At 38.7% G+C, this 22,160-nt stretch overlaps 1 protein-coding gene across 1 annotated transcript in view; it reads right to left on the bottom strand.

The window, feature by feature from the left end:
• Positions 1 to 580: 580 nt before the first annotated feature.
• LOC125711302 (collagen alpha-1(IV) chain-like) overlaps positions 581 to 22,160 on the bottom strand; it is a 105,414-nt gene continuing 83,834 nt past the window's right edge. The window contains exons 40-52 of the mRNA XM_048980086.1: positions 17,039 to 17,140; positions 16,907 to 16,954; positions 16,547 to 16,732; positions 14,390 to 14,520; positions 14,154 to 14,226; positions 13,985 to 14,056; positions 12,665 to 12,784; positions 10,972 to 11,070; positions 10,546 to 10,758; positions 9,067 to 9,244; positions 5,328 to 5,442; positions 3,494 to 3,666; positions 581 to 1,606 (exon numbers count right to left, since the gene is read on the bottom strand). Of these exons, the coding sequence (XP_048836043.1) occupies positions 1,528 to 1,606; positions 3,494 to 3,666; positions 5,328 to 5,442; positions 9,067 to 9,244; positions 10,546 to 10,758; positions 10,972 to 11,070; positions 12,665 to 12,784; positions 13,985 to 14,056; positions 14,154 to 14,226; positions 14,390 to 14,520; positions 16,547 to 16,732; positions 16,907 to 16,954; positions 17,039 to 17,140 (1,589 nt within the window). The 3' untranslated portion in view covers positions 581 to 1,527. The remainder of the gene's footprint in view (positions 1,607 to 3,493; positions 3,667 to 5,327; positions 5,443 to 9,066; positions 9,245 to 10,545; positions 10,759 to 10,971; positions 11,071 to 12,664; positions 12,785 to 13,984; positions 14,057 to 14,153; positions 14,227 to 14,389; positions 14,521 to 16,546; positions 16,733 to 16,906; positions 16,955 to 17,038; positions 17,141 to 22,160) is intronic.

Below are 22,160 nucleotides of genomic sequence, written 5' to 3'. Positions count from 1 at the left end.
ACCACTCTTAGCTGTCACTTATCGATGCTGTCAACTCGCACTGCTAGTGGACTCCACTGTTTGGACTATATGCCTCTGAAATCAGCAGTTCTACTTAGATCTCAAGCTAAGAAAAATGTACTCAAATTATTAAACAGTTATATTTGGTGAATACAGTTAATATAGCATTAAAGGGAGTGTTTTCAACCAAAGAATAAATTATGGATGCACATTGCATTTTACTGAACATGTACACCACACAAAAGTTTTTGCACACAAGGTTTTTTTTTTTAAACCACTTTTCCATTTATTTCATAAACTATAGATTTTATATTCTTAAGCATTCGAAAGTTGAGTGCATAACTAAAAAATTAAAATATCAAATAAAAGTTTCCTTTATAACATGGGAAGAGTATGTAATAGTGCATTTCTGACATCCTGTTTTGTGCTGATGGCTTAGTGAAATAAAAGGCTATCCTTTAAATGCACTAACTGCTTCATCCTATGAAACAGAGCAGCATTTTCTCTGCTGTTATAACTGCTAAATGTTACTTTGATGAATGAAAGATATGCCATTTTCTTGCTAATAAAGGTACTCAAATAGTGAACATATGGTAAATTTATTTGTTAGTAAAGAATACTAAGTGAATTTTTGTAAATGTTAAAAGTAACATGCAAATGTAGAAAATATCCAGCGTGTGCAAAAACTTTTGACTAGTAGTGTAATTGCCTTTTCAATGATATTTTCCAAAATATTAATTTCATTCATTAATTCATTATTTATTTATTGTTTATTTGTTTGTTGCGGGGGGTGTTCACCCTATTTTTGACACCCTTGCAATAGACATACTTCTCTACTGTGGGAAAGTCATACGATACCACAACTTTGGTTCATGATTTTAAAGAGTTGACACTGCAGGTTCATTTAGATAAAAGTATAATGTATTTTTCCTCAAAAACACCCTGGAATAGTCCTTATTAGTCATTGTAGCACACTGGACATTCTCTTATAAGGCAGTAACACAACATTTCTTTTGGATACTGTGCCATGGCATGTCCCAGTATCAATGACATACACACATATGTTTTATAGAACAAACAAAAATTAAATGGTGTTAAAATAGATTTGAGGAGGTGGGTTCCTGTACCCAATTGGTAAAAAAATCATATTTACCGTTAGATGATTCAATTTGTTAATTTTGTACTGTATTTTTAGTTTCTCAGTTCTGATTAATGTAATATTCTGAAGCAGTTCTGCTGTGTTACTAAAGAACACATCTTTCTCTCATACCACAGTCAAGCAGTTGATGCATGAATGGAATAATTGATTCTTGAGTCAACAGTGTCAACCAGTCTGGCACCATCCCTATGGAGGGTGCCTAGTTACATCACATTTAAGAAGTTATCCCTAGGCAAACTCTTAGGGACAGTTTGCAGAACAGATGTAGAACAACTTGAGTAAAGTGTACCTTTCAAGTCTTCGTAACACATAAGAGACACTTATCAGAGAACGCACCCCAGTATTGCCATAAGTACAGCTTACTACGGCTATTGCTTCATACAAACTCGACAACGGCTGATGGGGCTTCCTGGAACGTCTGATTTTACCATCTGGCCTGCTGGCTTCCTGTAAAATAAGCAAAATTAGATGCAACTCTGAAGTCAATTTAAGGACAATGTCCAAAAATCTCCTACAACTACAATACTAATCTGTAATAAGTAACGTAACATATAGAAGCACATAGTTTAGTTAATTATACCGTATTATACAGCAAGGAGCGGCTCTAGGGTCAGAGGATGTCTGGGGCTTTGCCCAGAAATTGTCATGCCTCTTTATATGGTGACAGCTATTGTAAAAGTGTTTGTGTAAAAAAATGGGGGCTTTGTTAAAAAGAAAGGGGCGCAATCCCTGTAAGCCCACTCCACCGCAAAATCGTAGTATCAGTAGACTACGCCAAGTGATATTTACATAAAAATAAAAATACTCTGATTACAATGTTTAATTGTAAGTAAAATGCAGATGAGGACAAAACATGACACAATCATAAATAATAAATCATTAGAAAAAGAAATGTATTATCTATTCCACTGATTTATACATGTAGATAAATTAATTTTTTATTCCAAAGATTTATTTTTAGTAGTTTTTTCTTCCAAAGATGTTTTTAGTTATTTTTTTTTATTGTAAAGATTTTTTTTTGTTATTGTCTTATTCATCTGCATGTAAACGAGTTGGGCAGCCCTAACTCATTTTCTAAAGCACCATTGGCCAGGGGAGCTTTGCTGATCTGGGCTCCATTACCTTCACCTTGCTTGGATGACTGTCCAGTTGGTCAGATTGCTATACCGTTTATATGTATGGGGTTACATTTGTGCCAAAAACATGTCGACATGCATTTGGGGTTCCCACTTGCACCAACAATATGTCAATAGCTCACTGTCTTTGTTGACTGGACATGTAACAAAACGTGTGTCTGGCTACTCAACTTTCAACTATACTTCAGCAGTGACAAATCTTTTTTGACAATGAGATTGTCTCTGTTGATTGCACACCTGACAAAAGTTTAACTTTAAATTGCACTTTTTCGTCTTAGTACTGTACTCCCTATTGTGTTACATGTTAACCAAATATGCCAACACATGCCTGGAAGTTTTCTTTTACGTGTCGTTATCCTCATCATTTGACCTCGTCGTTCTGCATAATAATAATGCTGGATGAGAAGCAAAACAACACAAACATCACATCAGGACAACATGGATAACGATGCAGTCAAACGACAAAAAGAATGACATCAAAACGACATGCAGGACAGCAGTCAGACAACACATCAGAACAACATACAAAACAGCCAAACAACAAGGATGACCCATCATGTGCTAAGCTGACAAAGTACAGTTTAAAGTTGAACTGACAAGGAAATGACATAGACAGTGTGCATATCGATATACTTTTGGCATAAATTGAACCCCATGCATATATATCCCATGTATAGCAATCTGATATGGAAAGTCATGTAGTGTGAACTTAGCATTACTAACATGAACGCCAGTTAGCATTTCCTCTCATCTAAGCAAGGTCAAGGTAATGGAGCTCAGATCAGAAGTCCCCCTGGCCAGTAGTGCTTTAGAAAAAGGGTTCGGACAGCCCAACTCACTTACATACAGGTGAATAAAAAATCATTGAAATAAGAAAAGCAATTCGAAAAAATCTTTGTGATCAATAAAATATATTTGTTTTTCTATGAATCTTTGTAATAAAAAATTGCATACATTTATCTATCAACCTTTGTAATAAAAAATTTAGTTAATTTTCCAGTTGATTTATTTATTTATGATTATGTGTCACATTTCGTCTTCCATACAGATATCTTTAAGATATGAGACTCACTGGCTCAGGTTGTCAACCGTTACCATGGGGCAGTTCCCAGGGTGACAGGTGACAGACAAGCAGTATGCAGAATGGATATTGCAGACTGCTAGGTAAGTCGTGGAAAGAGCACTTCAAATTGCTTACTGGAACATGCTGTCAGGGTTAAGCGCAGCCAGCCAATAGCTGTAAGAATCACCGTAGTAGTTACAGGTGCCGCGCCCATGGCATTCGATAAAGGTGACTTCATAGAACTTTTCCAGGCAGGAACCAGGAGACTGCAGAGGCTGCCCTGAGCCCTCAGAGCCGGATCTCATTTGCTGTAGAAACACATGAATGTGTGACGTCAATATTATCTTAACACCATTTACAATAAGCAGATGTAAACTATTATACTATAAAAATGTATTTTAAAAATGACTCTGAAAGTCTTGGGCAGTGAAAGAAAATGTTTAAAAGTATTTACCTGGGTTGTAATTATATATTTGTTTAACACTGAAATATATACAAATGAACATATATCCATCCACCCATACATATGACATCTGTCCATGAACTGAATCTCAAGAGAAAGTGGGTCAAGCAGCGCGACAACGATCCTAAGCACACAGGTCGTTCTACCAAAGAATGGTTAAGGAAGAATAAAGTTAATGTTTTGGAATGGCCTAGTCAAAGTCCTGACCTTAATCCAATTGAAATGTTGTGGAAGGACCTGAAGTGAGCAGGTCATGCGAGGAAACCCACCAACATCCCAGAGCTGAAGCTGTTCTGTAAGTAGGAATGTACTAAAATTCCTCCAAGCTGATGTGCAGGACTGATCAACAGTTACCAGAAACGTTTAGTTGCAGTTATTGTTGCAAAAGGGGGTCACACCAGTTACTGAAATGAAAGGTTCACATACTTTTGCCACTGACAGATATGTAATATTGGACCATTTTCCTCAATAAATAAATGACCAAGTGAAATATTTTTGTCTCATTTATTTAACATGGTTCTCTTTGTTTACTTTGAGGACTTGTGTGAAGATCTGATGATGTTTCAGGTCATATTTATGCAGAAATGTAGACAATTCTAAAGGGTTCACAAATTTCCAAGCAGCATTGTATACATTGGTGTGCTGAATGGTGGCTGCAAATTATGGTGTAGGATCACACAAACACAGAAGGCGATTCAGATTCCAAGGAAAAGGAAGGCCAGCATTCCAAGTTTTATGGCTCAGACAGCTGGACACTTAGGAACAACAGTCTGGGTCTTGGTTCGAAGGGTCTGAACCTAGAGCAAGCTGGTACCTCTAGTCTAGGGGTGATGCACAATTAGGTACTGATGAGGGTGAAACAAAATGTGCTCTTTTATGTTAAGTGTAATGTCTGTTGTGTGTTAGTTGTAGTGTTATAAATAAATGCCTTTCATGCTTTTTAAATCTCTGGCTGAGAAATCTCTGATAAATCTTTACTGGTGCAAACTACCCTAAACTTTTAAAAGTTCCAAACTTGTCCTAAACTACGAAATTCTTTCTACAGCCGTACATCCCTGGTGTTCACGGGACAAATGTTCTAACACAGGTTAAGTAGTCATATTGCAATTAATGAATTCCATTCCTATCCTGGAACTAAATCTTCCAGTAACTGACTAATTGGGACTTCCATAATATTGTTTATTGGAGAAACACACCACTCAAGGATATTCATTAATTTATATTCATAATTAATTAATTGATGATTAATTTCCCTACATATCAGTGGAGACAAATTATTTGAGCTATTTTTTCTGCACTGGAGTGATTTTCGGACAGGTTCTGAAATGGCTAAGCTGACACTCTTTCAAAGGCATACAGTAATATCATTGCTTTACAACAAAATTAAGATTTTAAACAATTTTCTTTGATTACAAAGGAATTTTGCATATAACTGTACATTGACCTTTTCTTCACAATATTAGTTCTTACCAGCATAAAAATGTTTTGTACTACGTTTATACTCACCACAATGTAGGAAAAGCCAGTCCAAAGAGACACCCATTCACCTGGACAGTCTGGGATCTCAGTAGATTGACTATGAAATGCAATAGTATTTGCACTCCCTTCACATACTGTGCACCTGAAAATATACCAGCAACTATTCACAATCATATACTGATGTCAAAAATCCAACAACACTTCAGTTTAATTCACTGCAAGAGATGCTGACAGTTACAATTACTGTACACTGTATAATTGTATTAATTTGATTTTCTTTCTAGTCTGAAAGTGTAAATCTTTTCAGATACAGGCAGGTTTTTGCCACATAGGGTGTTATATTCTGTTTATCAAAATGATGCATCTGTTGTATACAGCTTTTATAAAGTGTATATAAGCTGAATGATCATACGACGTATCATATATCATAATTTATCATATAATTTCAAGGAATGTACACAGTATCAAATTTCTGAGATGATGATCTAGGAGTTACCTACTGCTGCCTTTTCTGTGACTGAATATTTTCTACAGCAAGCACTAATTTTTAAAAAGGTGTTAGGAAACCATGATGTACACAGGTAAGCAATGCATTAGCTGTAATTAAATAACATACATTGCATTGACATTAATGATTTTTAACTATGGGCTCAATTTTCTCATCAGTCAAAAAAGTGCTGAAAAAGTTATGTGCTCTTGAGTTACACATGTTCTCCCCTCACCATGCATTTTAATTACCTCAATTGTTTTGCTTTGCAACTGATTAACTACCTATCTAACTTCCTACCTATGTTCTATTGTGATTAAAATATTGGCTCATGTGATTTGAAAATCTTTTAGTTTTCATTTTATTCAAATTTAAAGAATGTCCAGGATTCCGGTTGTAGAGTAAAATATATTATTTGATATTATATTACAAGAATACTGTACTGTATGTGTCAGTGTCTAAAGTAAATTAATGAAGATGAGAATCAAATATTGGCGATATTTGTGACATTGTGTAATGGCAACTGTCCAGTCTGCAACAGACTTTTGTTTCTCAGGATGAACTGACTGGATGCTCATCTCTTCGGGAACAAAAATAGACTTATTAAAATAGAGCAAAATTAATAAAATAGTTAATGTTATTAATGAACTGATTTAATTATGAATGCAATAATAAACAACCAGTCAGCTTTTTAACAGTATGATATATAGAAATCTACATATTTGGAGAAACTCACAAAAGCTGAAACTGGAAATCATTTACACTTGATGTTGCCTAATCATAGATCAGATCCTGCATGTCCCAGAGGAAATTATGGCTATTCAGAAGGTTCATACACTATAAGGACAAAAGTATTGGAGCGAAACTCTAAATCACTAAATTCAGGTTTTTCATTCAGACCCATTACTACAGGGGTATAAAATCAAAGCTAGTCATGCAGTCAGGTTTACAAACATTAGTGAAAAAATGGGTTGTTCTGGAGAGCTCAGTGAATTCATCATCAGATGCCACCTTTGCAATATGTCAGCTTATGAAACTTCATCCCTGCTAGATATTCCACAGTCAACTGTCGATTTTGTTGACTCAGTAACTACAGAGTTCTAAACTTCCTCTGGAATTTACCTCATGGCCCAGCAGCTGCATGGAAGCTTCACATCATGTTATCTGCCTGACTGCATTGTGCCAGCTGTAAAGTTTGGTGGAAAAGGGATGATGGTATGGGGTTGTTTTTCAGGGATTGGGCTTGGGCAATTAGCTCCAGTGAAGGGAACTGTTAATCCTTCAGCATACCAAGACATTTTGGACAATTCTATGCTTCCAACTTCGTGGGAACAGTTTGGAGAATGTTGTTTTCTGTCCCAGCATGGCTGTGCCCCAGTGCACAAAGAAAGGTCCATAAAGACATGGGGAGTCTGGTGTGGATGAACTTAACTGGCCGCACAGAGCCCTGATCTCAAACCCAGTGAACACCCTTGGCATGAACAGGAATGGAGACTGTGAGCCAGGCCTTCAAATCCAACATCAGGACCTGAAAAATGCTTTTCTGGAAGAATGGACAAAAATCCCTCCACACACACACACACACTCAAAAATCTTGTGGAAAGCCTTCTCAGAAGAGTTGCAGCTGTTATAGAACCAAAGGGAGGGCTAAATCCACATTGATGCCTATGGATTTAGAATGGAATGTCATAAAAGTTCTTGTGGGTTTAATGGTCAGGTGTCCATATAGTGTATTTTGGCATAGGGATGATTACATCTGCCTCCAGTAACTGAATTTAATTCCAATAAGTGACCAGTATCATATTTAACTTGAATGTAGTGTTGTATTACTATACATTAAATTATCAGAATTGCAGATATAGTAATATTATAACTGCACATACATATTCCATCCATCCATCCATCCATCCATAAAATCTATCCATCCATCCATCTATCCATTTTCCAAGCCGCTTATCCTACTGGGTCGCGGGGGGTCCGGAGCCTATCCCGGAAGCAATGGGCACGAGGCAGGGAACAACCCAGGAGGGGGGGCCAACCCATCGCAGGGCACACTCACACACCAGTCACTCACACATGCACTCCTATGGGCAATTTAGCAACTCCAATTAGCCTGCGCATGTCTTTGGACTGTGGGGGGAAACCGGAGTACCCAGAGGAAACCCCACGACGACATGGGGAGAACATGCAAACTCCTACAGTGTATATTACATTTTATTATATTATACTATTGTATGTATAATATCATATAACACTACAAATTAATAACAAACCATATTTCATGAAAATCGATTCTGAACTGAGAGAGTTAGTTGATTTTGTAGAAACACCAAAATATGGGTATGTCGTATGTATTGTACTCTTATGTGCATTCTACCATTTACTTTTAATTAAAATGCTCTTCTAATTGCATTTTTCACTATTTGCTCTGGAGGGCTGTATTAAGTCACGGGGCTCTACATGGCCAAACAATCTTGCAGTGTTCAGAAAGTTGGACATGTAACATTCAAAATGCTTGTGAATAATTATATAATTTTCTAAGAAATGTATAACGCAACTGTACATAGAAATATATTAGTATATACAAATGTATCACAATTACACTAGATTCAAGCAACATCTGTAGAATAACATCTACAGCAGTGTTTCTCAATCCAATCCTTGGGACTCCTAGACAGTCCGCATTTTTGCTCCCTCCCAGCTCTCACCCAGTCAAGAACATCAAATACCTGGTACAGGTGAGCTGGGAGTTTGGAGGGAGCATAAATGTGGACTGTCAGGGGGTTCCCAAGGACTGGTTTGAGAAACACAGATCTACAGCAGATGAATAAATTAGGCTAAAAGCCTCATGGATATATTGGTGGAGTTTCAATATGACATAAGTACAAGTTTAAACACTGGAATGACGCAAATATATTAAGACTGCATTAAGTCACAAATACAAAAAACTAAACTGATCTTACTAACATAAAGATATAGAGGATACTGGCAGAAAAAATGGTTTTCCTTAAAAGTTATTGTTTAGTATATACTGTGCTTGTGAATGACATAAATTTTTACTTTTACATGTTAGTTGAAGAAATTTTGTAACTTATTGAGGTAACCTGATTGTGTATTTGCTTTTCTCTAGCAAAATACAAAATAAACCAACAAGAAATTAAAAACCATGCAATACAAATTTACAAATACATTTTTGATGAGTTCTCATTCATCTGTAATACAAACTAGTAGCCAAGAGATAACACTGAAATCTCGAAAACCAAGACAACAGTGGTTTACCTGCTTATGTATGGCCTCAGAAGATGCGCAGAGATGGGCGCCATATTGTCAGGCATTGCTTCATCTGTGGACAGCCAATAGGAGAAGTCGTTGCGAGAAGCATAGTGACAAGTACTGTTAGGGCTGCAAAATAGAAAGGGCATAGTGGAGAACTGGGGGAGGCAGCTTCCAAGTGCACCTGAGGAGACAATACAGGTGAAAATCAGTAACTTGGGTCTGAGGAATAAGATATCGACTTGGATTTAAGATAATAGAGCTGGACATGTTGAAAATCTGTGATGGGAATTTAGACAATCGATTTTAAACTGTCTGCAGATATGTGGAGTTAACTTTTTCTAAACAAAAGCATAACTACCTTCATATCTAAGGATATTGGAGAGTATCCTATTTTATAAAACTGACATATAAATAGAAGAAATAAACAGCTTGAATACCTAAGATATTTGTTAGGAGAGAATGTTATTGCATCTTGTTTCTTGTTCCTTCTTCCCATAAAAACACGCACACATTTAAACAATCTAAGATTGAATTATTCCTCCAACAGATATAGAAAATAGATGATATCCCTGTGTAACCTAAGACAAAACAGGATTTAGCACAGTGGACAGAGGAATCCCCCTTCTGTATTGTTCTGTTTTTGAGCTTATGGTCCTGCACTGAGCAGCTTCTTGAGGAAACCCCAAAGTCTCACGAGGCATCACTCATTCAGCACTACCATTAGGGGGGGTTGTTTTAAATGTATCAAAACCGTTTTGAAGTTTAAAAATTTCTATCTCTAGCTGTAAGGCTATTCTGTGTAAAAATACAGAGATATTGATTTTGAGCCATACTGCCCAATCCTACAGACCATATGGGGGAGATGAGAGACGTTCTGTTTTCCAAGGTAAGATCTATGTTTTTCTGTTAGCTGACTTTTACTATGTTTACATATGATAACCCAATTACGGTGTTTACATGTTTGTTTTAATGACCCGATTGTGGAGCTGGTCTTGAAAACGCGGTAACCGGGTCATCATCACTCCTTAATCACTTTATCACCTATAAATGTAGATATGGATACTTTAAAAAAAAAAAAAAAAACATAGATCATACTTCATGAGCGAGCTGTTTGGTAATGTTTTAAAAGGAAATGAACCAAGTAACAATGATTCCTTGCCTTTCTCCTCAATAAAAGCACTTGTGTTGCTTACCACCAGGAAGGAATACTATTGGTCTGTATTCAAAATATTTAGTACAACCTTACTTTTAACACACAATAAAAATATTTTTATACAAAAGGTACTGTGTCATTTTTAAAATGTATTGGTAGTGGAGCATGGGTATTATCATTTTGACTAAGGTGTTTTCTGAACATGCAAAGCGGCTATTCTACTATTTTGCTCCAGTTTATGTAGAGCGTTATCATTTGATTAAGGTGTTTTAAGAATGTGTAGCTCGTTGATAATCGGACATCACAGTGAGATGTTGGTGGATTCTCACCCAGATCTTGGCCATGCCCCATGTTGTTCCCATTGACAAATAAGAGGGAGAATCCAGACCACATCTGATTACTGTCCTCTGGACAGCTGGGCTCAGTAGCTGTCTGGCTGTGTCGAGTAAAAATAAAGCTGTTTTTGGAAATTCTTGGGACAAAAGCACCTGGGGGACCACGGATACCCTTCTTGCCTGGGGGGCCTGGAGGCCCCTGCAATCCTAATGAGATACAGATAGAATAGAATCTGAGAAGACATTCATTTACAAGCTGTCTTACTCTTTTTTCATGCTTTTTTCACCAAAAAAATTTCTAAGCATAATCAATAGATCGATGACATGTTATCAAGAGATTAGACTCTATGTTTTTTGTGTGATATTGCTCCCATGAAATTTCACATTGGAAGTTGGTATTGATGTGGCTGTAAACAGTACCTTGTGGCCCTGGCAAACCTGTCTCTCCTTTCTGGCCTAATACTCCTTGTGGTCCTGGAAATCCAGCCTTTCCAGTTATCCCTTTCTGACCAGTAGGTCCTATAATAAAGGACAGGAATTTCTTATATTACAGAGACTTTCACAATTAAGAGGTAACTTCCCCATAAGGGAACAGATACAATGACAGTATGAGTCGAATTCAAAATACAGTATTAATCATCCATCCATATATCCATCTTCTAACTGCTAATTCTGGTTATGATTACAAGGTGGCCTGGAGCCTGTCCTACACAGCAAAGGGCACGAGGCTGGGATACACCACTGGTAGGATGCCAATCCAGGTAGAAATGAAGGTGCTGATCCACTAGCAGCTCGAAGACTAAGAGGGTTAATTGGGGAAAACAGAATACACTGGGGTAAACACAAAATAAAAGGGACCTTAAACGGTCAAAAGGCAAACATGGAAAATAAGACCTAGCTTAAAGACACCATAGAATAATACAAGATAGTGGCTTGACAAAGCATTTGGGCAGCGCAACCTTCATTGATCAACATAGAATGACTGACTGGTAAACATAGCAGAAGCAGGTACGTTCTGAGTCAGAACTCAGATAAAAACATCATGAAAAATTTCACTTCCTGTCATAAACACACTTCCTTTCCCACGTTGAGGTCAGACAGATTTTTGTTGTTGAGATTCCCCTGTGAGGGATTTCCATAGTTAATTTGTAGTTATTTAATTATGTTCATTTAGTTCATTAATTTATAGCTTTCATATTTCATATTTTTATATTTCTTTCTGTCCTTGCTACTCGCTCATCATGTTCTTTGCCTCTCATACAACTTACTCTGACCAAGGCTGTGTGACCCACTGGTTCCAGGAGTCTGTATGAAGACCATAGATAATGGGCCTGCTTCCCTCAGTGGGGACAGACAGACACAGACAGACACTGAACTGGTCGTGTGAAACATCTTTCTGTAACATCTTCATTCTGTCTTAATAAACTGCTTAAGCTTAAGGAACCTGCCTCATCATTCAACTAAAAGAACCTGAGGTTTCACTGAAGAAATCTGTCACCCATGAAGTCATTTCAACATGGCACAACACAGTCAACATGTCATTTCAACACAGTCAACAGTAATTCTATTAAATAAATATTTAAAATGTTTTATTTTGTTAAATGTATTAATAGTTACGAAAGTAATTGTACGTGGTCGATTTAGAGAATGCCATATCATGATCGTAAACAGTAACCTAACATGCAATATGAGATTTTTACCAGACTTTTGTTTGTTTGTAGTTTGTTTGCCTCTCGAAAAAAGAATATCGCTATGATCTACTAAAATCTACTAAAATATTATGAAGATTTTAATGTGGTTTGACTGGTTTGTGATTCTTGTTTGTCTCTTGGAAAAAAGAATCTCACTCCAAATCTGTTAAAATATAAACACAACAGTGTGTTCATGGAGGCAGCCATGTTTCTTTGGAGATGTGTAGCTCAAACAGAATATTGGACGGATGTGTGTCACACACCTCAGAATTTACGACTTCAGGGAGATAATCGAACACACTATTCAATACACAAAAGGCTAACGAGCCAATGCAGGACAGGTGAGAACAATACCTAAATAACCAATCAAAGAAAGGAGAGGACAAAAAACGGAGGTCTTCTTTAAGATAGCCCTGCTTTACCAAATGTTCCTGGAGTTCCCTTCTTCCCTGCAGGTCCCTGCCCTCCTTGGATCCCTGGAGCTCCTTCTGGACCTGGCTCCCCGCTGATGAGCATTGGATCATTTATCATAACACATGGACCTACAGCAGGAAGCCACATTACCAGGGATGCAAATAACTGGTACGCAAGTACACATTCACCTACAAAAGTGATATGTGCGGCAGTTGTTTGTTGTAAGAGCATAAAAGAATACTTAGTTTTTGTGCATTTCTGCTGATATGACAAGAAATTATTGTGCGTTTTAACCTTTATATTCTAGCACTGGCGGGGTGCATGTCCTAGCATGCCCCACGTGCAATTGTAAATAGCCCCTGTCTGTCATTGTAAATAGCCCTTGTTGCACAGGTGTTGTTAATGGTTGCACTTCCCTGTTATCACATGTGTGTATTTTGTGTGTGCCCTGTCTGATCCTCGCATGTATTTAGCTTGTGTAAATCTCCCACCTTACAGTACAGCATCTAACAACCTTGTATTTCCTCTCTGTGTATTTGGTTTGGTGCTCGTTGGGTACCTTTTATAGTCCTGTTAAGGACTGCTATTAAAGAGCGTGTTTTCCCTGGCAAGCAAGTGTTCTTGTCTTTCTCTGCTCCAGCGATGCCTTGATCTGCCCGGTGCTATAATATGCTAATTCATACTTCATTCATGGTATAAAGGTTAAAATGCATTGGTAATTTCTTGTCATAGAACCGCAAATGCACGTAAAATATGTTCGCATTTGCTCTGTGTGATGCCCGGCTCGTCCGCTCCTCCTGTGTGCCACACCTCCTAATTACTCACGTGTTCTTTCCCGATCGTACCCAGCTGTGTCTGATTATTTTCAATCAGTCCTGTGTATTTCAGTCCGTGTCTTACCTGAGTCCGTGGTCTGTCATTAGTGATGTTACCCAGTGTTCGTGGTGTGACATGTTTCCTGCTCCCGTCCCGTCTAATAAATCCCCGTTTGTTCTACTTTCGCCTGTGAGTCGCTTGCTTGGCTGCTCGCACAGCCTGTGCGTTGCCCTGTCCCACACTACGCGTGACACTCTGTTACAACAATCGATTGCTGCCCATATTGCTTTTAAAGGTGAATGCATGCATTTGTGCCAGTTATGTTCATCCCTGTACATTACCTATTGGCAAATACAAGCAGCCAACAAACATACAGACATTTAAGTCTGAGAGCATAGCACCTCTCAACCACACTCCAAGTTCTGTAATGATTTGCAAAATTTCTGGGATATAAAAACCAGTGGTCAATGGAAAGTTTTTAATGTTTTTAAGTGCTACACAGCCTCCTCTACCTGGTTTTCCCTGAGGGCCTTTTGATCCAGAGTTACCCTTGGGTCCTGGACTGCCTGGATTCCCGTTTATACCTAAAAAGGGTAGTATACAATCATTTTATCAGATCAAATAACTGTTAGTGATCACAGTCATGCAAAAAATCTACGTTTTGAAGACTTATTTAATTACCAATATCTCCCTTATCTCCAGGAGGCCCAGTATCACCATTGAGTCCCTTATTACCAGGCAAGCCATCTTCTCCCTACAGTTTCAACAACCAGTAAAGAGAAAAAAATATAACAAAATGAAGATCAATGTACTGTGTGCATGTTTATACTCCGTGGTTAAGACTTCTTGCATGTCTGCAATATGTACATTGATGTTTCTCACTTTAAGCACTAACTTAAGTTTCTAATAGGACTTACACGTCTGCCTGTGACCCCATGATCTCCTTTATCCCCAGGTTGCCCAGCTGTACCTGTTTCCCCAGTGTCACCTTTGTCACCTTTAAGCCCTGGCCCTGGAGGCCCTGGGGGACCCCTGGAACCCTTGAGCCCTGCATTCATTAAGAAAGAAAAAAGCATGAGACCAAATAAAACACTATTATAAACAGATCAAAATAAAGATATTTTTAAACTGGTAGACATTGTTTTTTAAAAATATTTGTTTGGTGCATACTATTTCAGATAATGCAAATGTAATTACTTAAATAAATCAAACTATATTTTGCAGTAAAGTTCAACTTTTCATGTTATAGACATGCAGTTTTATATCATGTCAACTCAGTACAAATATACATGTTAAAAATGTCTTTCAGTACTAAGATATACCTAAGGAGGCAAATTCTTCTCTATTCAAGGGCAAAGGGTTCATTCTGTAAGGCATTGTTATGTTGGTTGCCATCTGATAATATTTCGGCTTTTAATCATAACCAATGAAGCTCAAAATTTCTGAAGATTTCAATGAAGTGGTTCATTGTTTTGTCTGATATGCTGAATACTATGACTTGGAGAAAATGAAGTAAAATAAGTAAAGCAGTCAAGACCGATTTTCTGACCAGAAGTACAACCCCCCCAGACAGCTCAGTATAAAACTATATAAGCAATCACACTGTGATTATATGTTTCTATTAACAAATCCATTATCTAGGCAATTACACACACATTCTTACCTACATGTTTGCTTTTTACATTCATTTAATATTTACCCGCAAGGTTCACCAATATTAATAAAGCATGGAGCAGCTTTGACATAAATAAGGAACGCGTCACCAAAGTTCGTATTAAATATGATCTGTGCCAATTCCAAAATATCTTTAATAAATCACTTCTTACACAATTTATTTTTCCCGAATTTGCACAGAATATTAATGATGCACACTTTTGACAATGTTTCCATGTGATTATATTATATTAATATACAGACACTCCTCTACTTAAGAACTTTCAACTTACAAACTTTCAGACATACAAAGGAATGGACTGTAAGTCCAAAGTGTGTTCGTTGTGCTCCAGTTTCCTGTCTGTAACATCAATTTTTTTTTCCTGGCTGCTACTCCCACCGCGCAGCAGCGTAGCGTGCGTACTCTCAGCATCCTAGTTCTTAGTACTTGTGTATACCCTTAAAATGATGTTGACTAACGACTTATGAACATTTCAAGTTGCGAATGGCTGTATCTCGTTCATGTCAAGTTGAGGACTGTCTGTTTTAATATAATAAATATAATATAATATAATATAATATAATATAATATAATATAATATAATATAATAATATTAAACCAACTTCCCAGCAGATTAAACCATATTTTTTGGTGTTGTAGAGAAAAAGATTATTTTTGTTATTCACAATGAAGTTTATTACGCATTGGCCCAGGTTGCACTGACAAACATCCTGAAATAAATCATGTGTTAAATAACTCTCGCGCATTTAATGACTACGTATGTACTTATGCCCACACAAGGACGTCACACATTCACTGGCCTGGGACATATTCACATTCACATTGCTAAAAGAATGTGGCCATATGCATCCCAGAGCACCTCCTAATGTGGTTTGAGCGATCCAATTTCAATGCGTTTTCAATCCGTTTTGGGTGCATTCACACCTGTATTTGGTGCTAAACACTTGTTATTGGATCACCCAGGACGCATGTTAATACCAGGTGTGAACAGGGCCATAGTCTGATGCCTCTTTACAGTCACTGAATGTTCTTATGTTGCGCTTCAAGTTCTTGATAATCTTATTAGGATCTTGCTTTGTTAGTTATCTCTTGCTCCAATACTGTTTACATTGGTACCTAGGCATTCATTGTAAGATTAGCCTAGCTGCATTTTTGCTGAGTTGATTCTTTGACAGCATGTATGTTTGCAATGTTCTACTTGCCTGATCACTTTGGAGAAAAACATCTGCTTAATTGTGTTAATGTACAGTAAATGTTAAGGGTACAAAAACGTCTGCTGAGTATTTGCTGATGATAAATGCAGTATTCTAATCATTAAAAGGTGGGCTGCTAATATGCACTCATAGGTTGACCTACATAAAGAAGCTATTTAGCGATTTCTTTTCCTCTGACTCCTTACCACTGCGCCCAGTCAAACCATGAAGCCCGCGGTCTCCTTTCCGACCAGAATAACACATTCCTTTTTGCCCACATGCACCAGTTCTTCCCTGAGGGCCTTGGGGTCCTTTGGAGCCTTTTTCTCCATAGACTCCACAGGGACCAGGAGATCCAAGGGAGCCTATGGGACCCACATCTCCTTTCAGACCTGAGGGATGCAAGGAAAGCAAGTAAACACACTTAACCGGAGCTCTATGACATGTCAGTAACTCTGCAGGAGATGGATTACCTTAATGTCAATATTTCAACTGTTCCAACTGACCGTCTGTCTTGGACTATTTAGGTCCTAAAAACAGAAAGTTCATCCATATTTCAAGCTCACCTTCTGCACCCTTTGGCCCATCTGTGCCCAGCTCTCCAATCACAAAAGCTGTGGAGTGAATAGAATTGTTTTTTAAGTAAGTCTTCATTGTATTCTTCATGTGCCAGCACAAGTAAGGGATGCAACACTTGCCTCCAAAATCCCCTTTCTCTCCCAACGAACCAGGGAAGCCATCACTGCCTTGTTGGCCTTTGGGGCCAGCAGGTCCTACATAACCAGCCTCACCTGGGTTTCCTGTGACGACAAATTCATTTAAATAATTCCACAATGACATCTGTATTATGAAAGTAAAAAGCCAAATGGAACTTGTTTCTCAGTTGACTATTGGAAAAACAAGAACCAATAATTTTGATGTTTAATCATTAACTTGACCAATACGCTGATGGACAAGTTACTGTTAACTCACTTAACACTGTACTTAACCAACCACTACTTTGTCTGTAGAGTAAGGGGGGAAATGGCAGTTTCCTCTCCATTTTGCAGTGTCCTTTTTGGTCGTGTGAGGCCAGCCATGTGTAATTGACTAATGGATCACTATTTAAATCCATATGGCGGCTGTATCACAACAACATTATTGTTTATATGTCATAGAGTGCTGATGTTCAGGGAGTCCCCATGCCTGTGTTCCCGCCTGTCTCTCCCTCTTTCTCATGCTGCTATAGCCAGATCTGCCGGAGCCTAGATGAATATTGCACTCAATCATTTTGCTTGCACTGCCTCTAGTTTCCACAACTCTGGCTAATACACTATTTTCTTACTTCCTCCCCCACCCCTTCTGGGGTGTCCTGCCCTAACATCGAGGAATTTATGCTTCTGCTGCCTGCAAGACCACTACCTCCATTTCCGGCAACTACCCTCCAGCCTGCCTGCCCTTGGCTCACGGATGCCTCTCCTTCCTCCCCTGCTGCTGTGCCACTGTTGATCTTGCCATCATGCATTAAGCACCCCGTGCCTGCACCGGTCTGCCCCTGCATTGAGACTGAAATTTCAACCCCTGTATTAGCTTCAATTATATAATCTTGTTTTGTTTGACTCTTCTGCCGGCCCCTGGAGGATGGGCCCCCCCTTTGGGTCTGGTTCCTCCCAAGGTTTCTTCCTCTTAGGGAGTTTTTCCTTGCCACCGTTGCCTTTGGCTTACACACTGGGGGGTCTTTACGTGGCAGAAATGTAAAGCGCATTGAGACAATGTAATGTTGTGATAATGCGCTATATAAATAAAATTGCATTGCATTGCATTTATATGTCATAGACCAGCCAGGAGGAGACCTGCTGGCAGCACTCTCTTTACATAGATCTTCCATGTCACAATAGCCACACCCCCAGGGAATCCCAACCTAGTTGTTCCCTAGTATTTGTATTATAGCCCTCTGCCTTCCCTACAGCGTGTAGCAGGGTGGCATTTCTGATAACATTGTTAGCCGGCTCGGCCAGGGAATGGGTTACTGCTACCTGGGATTCTGGTGCCTCTTTTTGTTCAGACTTCACCCATTTGTGTAGAAAATGAAATGGGTATTTCATCATTTCATGTGAGCTGCTGTAGCTTCGTCAAAGAAGCCTGTCTGTCTCGGAATATGCTCTTACCTTCCAGATGCTGATGGTTGGGATGGTCAAGCCCAAAGCGACATGTTTTATAATGGTTTGTCAGAAGAAATAAAAGATGACCACCTGTGAAATCTCTCCCTTGTTTGGTGTTTGACCTCACACTCAGGGTAGACGCCTGGGTGCACCAGTGCTGCTGGAAGCAGCGCAGAAAGGAAAGGCTTTCATGCATCAGTGACCCAGTATTAGCTAACCCTTCAGAGACAGGACCAGAACCCAAGCAGATAGGTCAGATTTGCCTTTCCCTAGCAGGTGAGGCAGAAGCTATGTCTCTACTGTGGTAAAACTGGTCATTTTGTGACAACATGTCTGGTAAAAGAATGCAGCCATCAGTGTGGAAAACAGCACTGGTGGGTTTGGTTCCAATCAGTTCCTTTTTGAACCAAGAAATGGTATCAGGGAAACAAGGTACGTTGCGGTTTGCCCACCTGGTGCACAGAATAAGACCGCCTCCTGGGCCCCAGCTGGCTTACCACAACCTCTCCCTACTTCCCACTGACTCTGGTCCCATGTCGCTTTGGATTTTGTTACTGGGCTGGAATAGGGCAGAATCTTTACACTGGTCCTTTCAATTTGAAGGTTGCCTTTTTTTGCATTGATGCCCATGTTACCCATGACTTATAAAACATGCCTTTCAACTCCACTGATTGCCCTTCAAAATTGCTAGCTAGCTGGCCGATGACCACTAATAACCAGGTGTTGTTTGGGTTCTGGAGGCTACTGGGATTGCTGTAGAGGCTGCTGGGATTACTGTAGAGGCTGCTGGGATTGCTGCACTGTGTGGGAGTGGTGTAGACGCTGTGTGCATTTGTTTTGTGTTGCGCACCTGTTGAAGGGGTTGACTGGAATTATCTGGAAGTATATTTGAGTGTTTGTGTGCCAGCACGGTTACGTGGGTGGTGGTTGTTTCAATTTTTATTTTTATTTTTTTTTCTCTCAGTCTGCGTGAGTACTTGTCTTTCCTTGTTAATAGACAGCGCGAGTGTTATCGATAGCTGCGGCTGGTTTATTGTGGTTTTTCGGCCTCCCTAGAGCAACTTCACTTTAATTTAGTTAAACGTGGTTCAGCAGGAAATTAGTCTTGGGTAGGTAATTTTTCATTTGGTTATTTTAAAAGTTAATTTATAAGGTTGTTATCTCTGACCCTATTGAGTACTTTAAAAAGTTCAGTTTTAACGCAAGTCTTTAGTATTTTATTGTACTTGGCATTTTATTATATTAACTATACGTTAATTAAATCAATATGCTACATAAATATACTGGGCTGGGAGTAAATTGGAGTCATAGTGAGCTAGTTAATTATGGGGCCAGCTCAGTGTTGTGTTTACAAGATGTTTGCCCTTCTGGAAGCTTGCATCCAGTCGGACTTCATCTGTGAGTGATGTAAGTTAGTGGACTCACTCATGGTCAAGGTTCGGGACCTCGAGGAGCAACTGGCTCTCATCCAACACAACAAGGAGTTAAAGGAGAGAGATAATACACCTTTTAGGGAGATGGTGTGTATGTCATAAGCTGGGAGGGGGGAGAATGAAGAACAGATAGTTCGATAGAGCTGGGTGAACATAGGACCTAGACATAGAAAAGGGCATATACAGATCACAGAGGCGGCATCACCGGAAGTAACGGTGTCTAACCGCTTTCAGATGTTTCCAGATTTAGAGCCGGAGGAGACTGGGAAGGCAGGTCCACGGTGGTATTCTCTGGAATACTTCCCCTGCCACGTGATAGCTAGGCTAAATTAGCTGAGATAAGGGGATTAAATGTGTGGCTAAAATGGTGGTGTAGGAAAGAGGGGTTTAGGTTTATGGGGCACTGGAAGACCTTCTGGAACAGGTGGAACCTGTTCAAGCTGGACGGGTTGCATTTGAACCAGAGGGGAACCAGTCTATTGGGGTGGCGTATGTGTAGAGTTGAGGAATGTTTAAACTAGGATCTGGGGGGGCAGGGAGGTTAGTTAAAAATATAGGTGGGGAAAGACGGAAAGCCCTAATAAATATTAAAAGTGGGCACTGTAAAAGGCCTACCATTTGCGGTCTGTATCTAAATACTAGGAGTATTAGAAACAAAATTAATGATTTAGAGACTTTCATCAGACACTTCCAATATTATACAAATAACTGCAGAGGAAAGCAGAATGTTATATGACGATATCAGGATTATGAATAATAAAAATGATGTAGTGGTTATGGGTGATTTTAATTTACCTGGGAATCAGTGGGATACAGTCTCTGGCTCTTCCGTAAATGAGCTTGAGATGGTGGAATTAGTACAGGATTGTTTTTTTACTCAGTTTGTTAATACCCCTACCAGGGGAGAAGACCTTCTTAATCTTGTTTTCTCTAACAACCAGGATAGGATTGGAAAATTAGAGGTTTTAGAACCACTGGACGGTAGTGATCATAACATGGTCAAATTTGAGGTAAATTTTAGTGTCCAATAAGCAAAGTCCAAAACAAAAGTATACAATATTAGGAAGGCTAACTTTAATGGTATGAAACTGAAACTAGAAACTGTAAACTAGATGAAGTTAAATAGCAAAGGGGTTGAAGAGGCATGGGAATTTTTTAAAAGCTCATTGTTGCAAGTGCAAGAGGACTTCATACCTGTTTCCAGCAAAACTAAATATAGGAAACTACGACCAAGGTGGTTTAATAAGGAAATGAAGAATACAGTCAGGTGGAAAAGGGCTCTGTTCCACAAATGGAAAATAATTAATGATTTCAAAATAAAGCAGGAGTATCTAAGGCTATAGGTTGAGTTAAAACTAACATTAGATACATATAGAAAGAAAGATTGCATTAGAGGCTAAGGATGACAATAAAAGTTTCTTCCAATATTTTTACTCCAGAAGAGCTCTAAAAGCTGAAATCACTAATTTGCAGGATAGTAAGGGTCTTATAATTGAAAATGAAACTGATATAGTAAATGAGTTTAATGATTATTTTACACGGGTGTTCACATTAGAGAACACGAGTAGCTTACCACCATTTAGTATGAATACAGCGTCATCTATAACCAATATATGTATAACTGAGGCTGATGTGGTACAAAGCCTAACTAAGCTCAAAATAAATAAATCACAGGGGCATGATGGCATCTCATCTTATTTCAGAAACGTTATCTGCGGGTGTGGTACCTTCTGATTGGAAGCATGCTAATATAATACCCATATTCAAAAAAGGGGATAGAAGTAACCCAGCAAATTATAGGCCAATCAGTTTAACTAGCATTACTAGAAAATAATGGAAGCTATAACCCAGGTGAAAATGGTAGATTAACTGGATGCAAATAACATTCTGAGGGATACCCAACATGAATTTAGAAGAGGTAGATCCTGTTTAACTAATTTACTTGAATTCTTTGAGGAAGCTACAAGAGAAATTGATCACAAAAAGGCCTATGATGTGATCTACTTAGATTTCCAGAAGACCTTTGATGTTCTGGCTTTTGCTTAAGCTCAAGGCTGCAGGGATTTTAGGAACTGTAGCAGATTGGATTGAAAACTGGTTAACTGACAGGAAGCAGCGAGTAGTTATTAGAGGTACAATGTCACAGTGAGCCTGCATTCATAGTGGGGTACCACAGGGTTCAATTTTAGGACCACTATTGTTCCTAATTTACATTAATGATATTGACACCAATACATACAGTAAAC

This window comes from Brienomyrus brachyistius, chromosome 17 (assembly GCF_023856365.1).
Source record: "Brienomyrus brachyistius isolate T26 chromosome 17, BBRACH_0.4, whole genome shotgun sequence".
In the NCBI taxonomy this organism is placed as follows: Eukaryota; Metazoa; Chordata; class Actinopteri; order Osteoglossiformes; family Mormyridae; genus Brienomyrus; species Brienomyrus brachyistius.
Note: the sequence above shows the minus strand (reverse complement) of the source record. Positions and strands in the feature narration are given on the sequence as shown.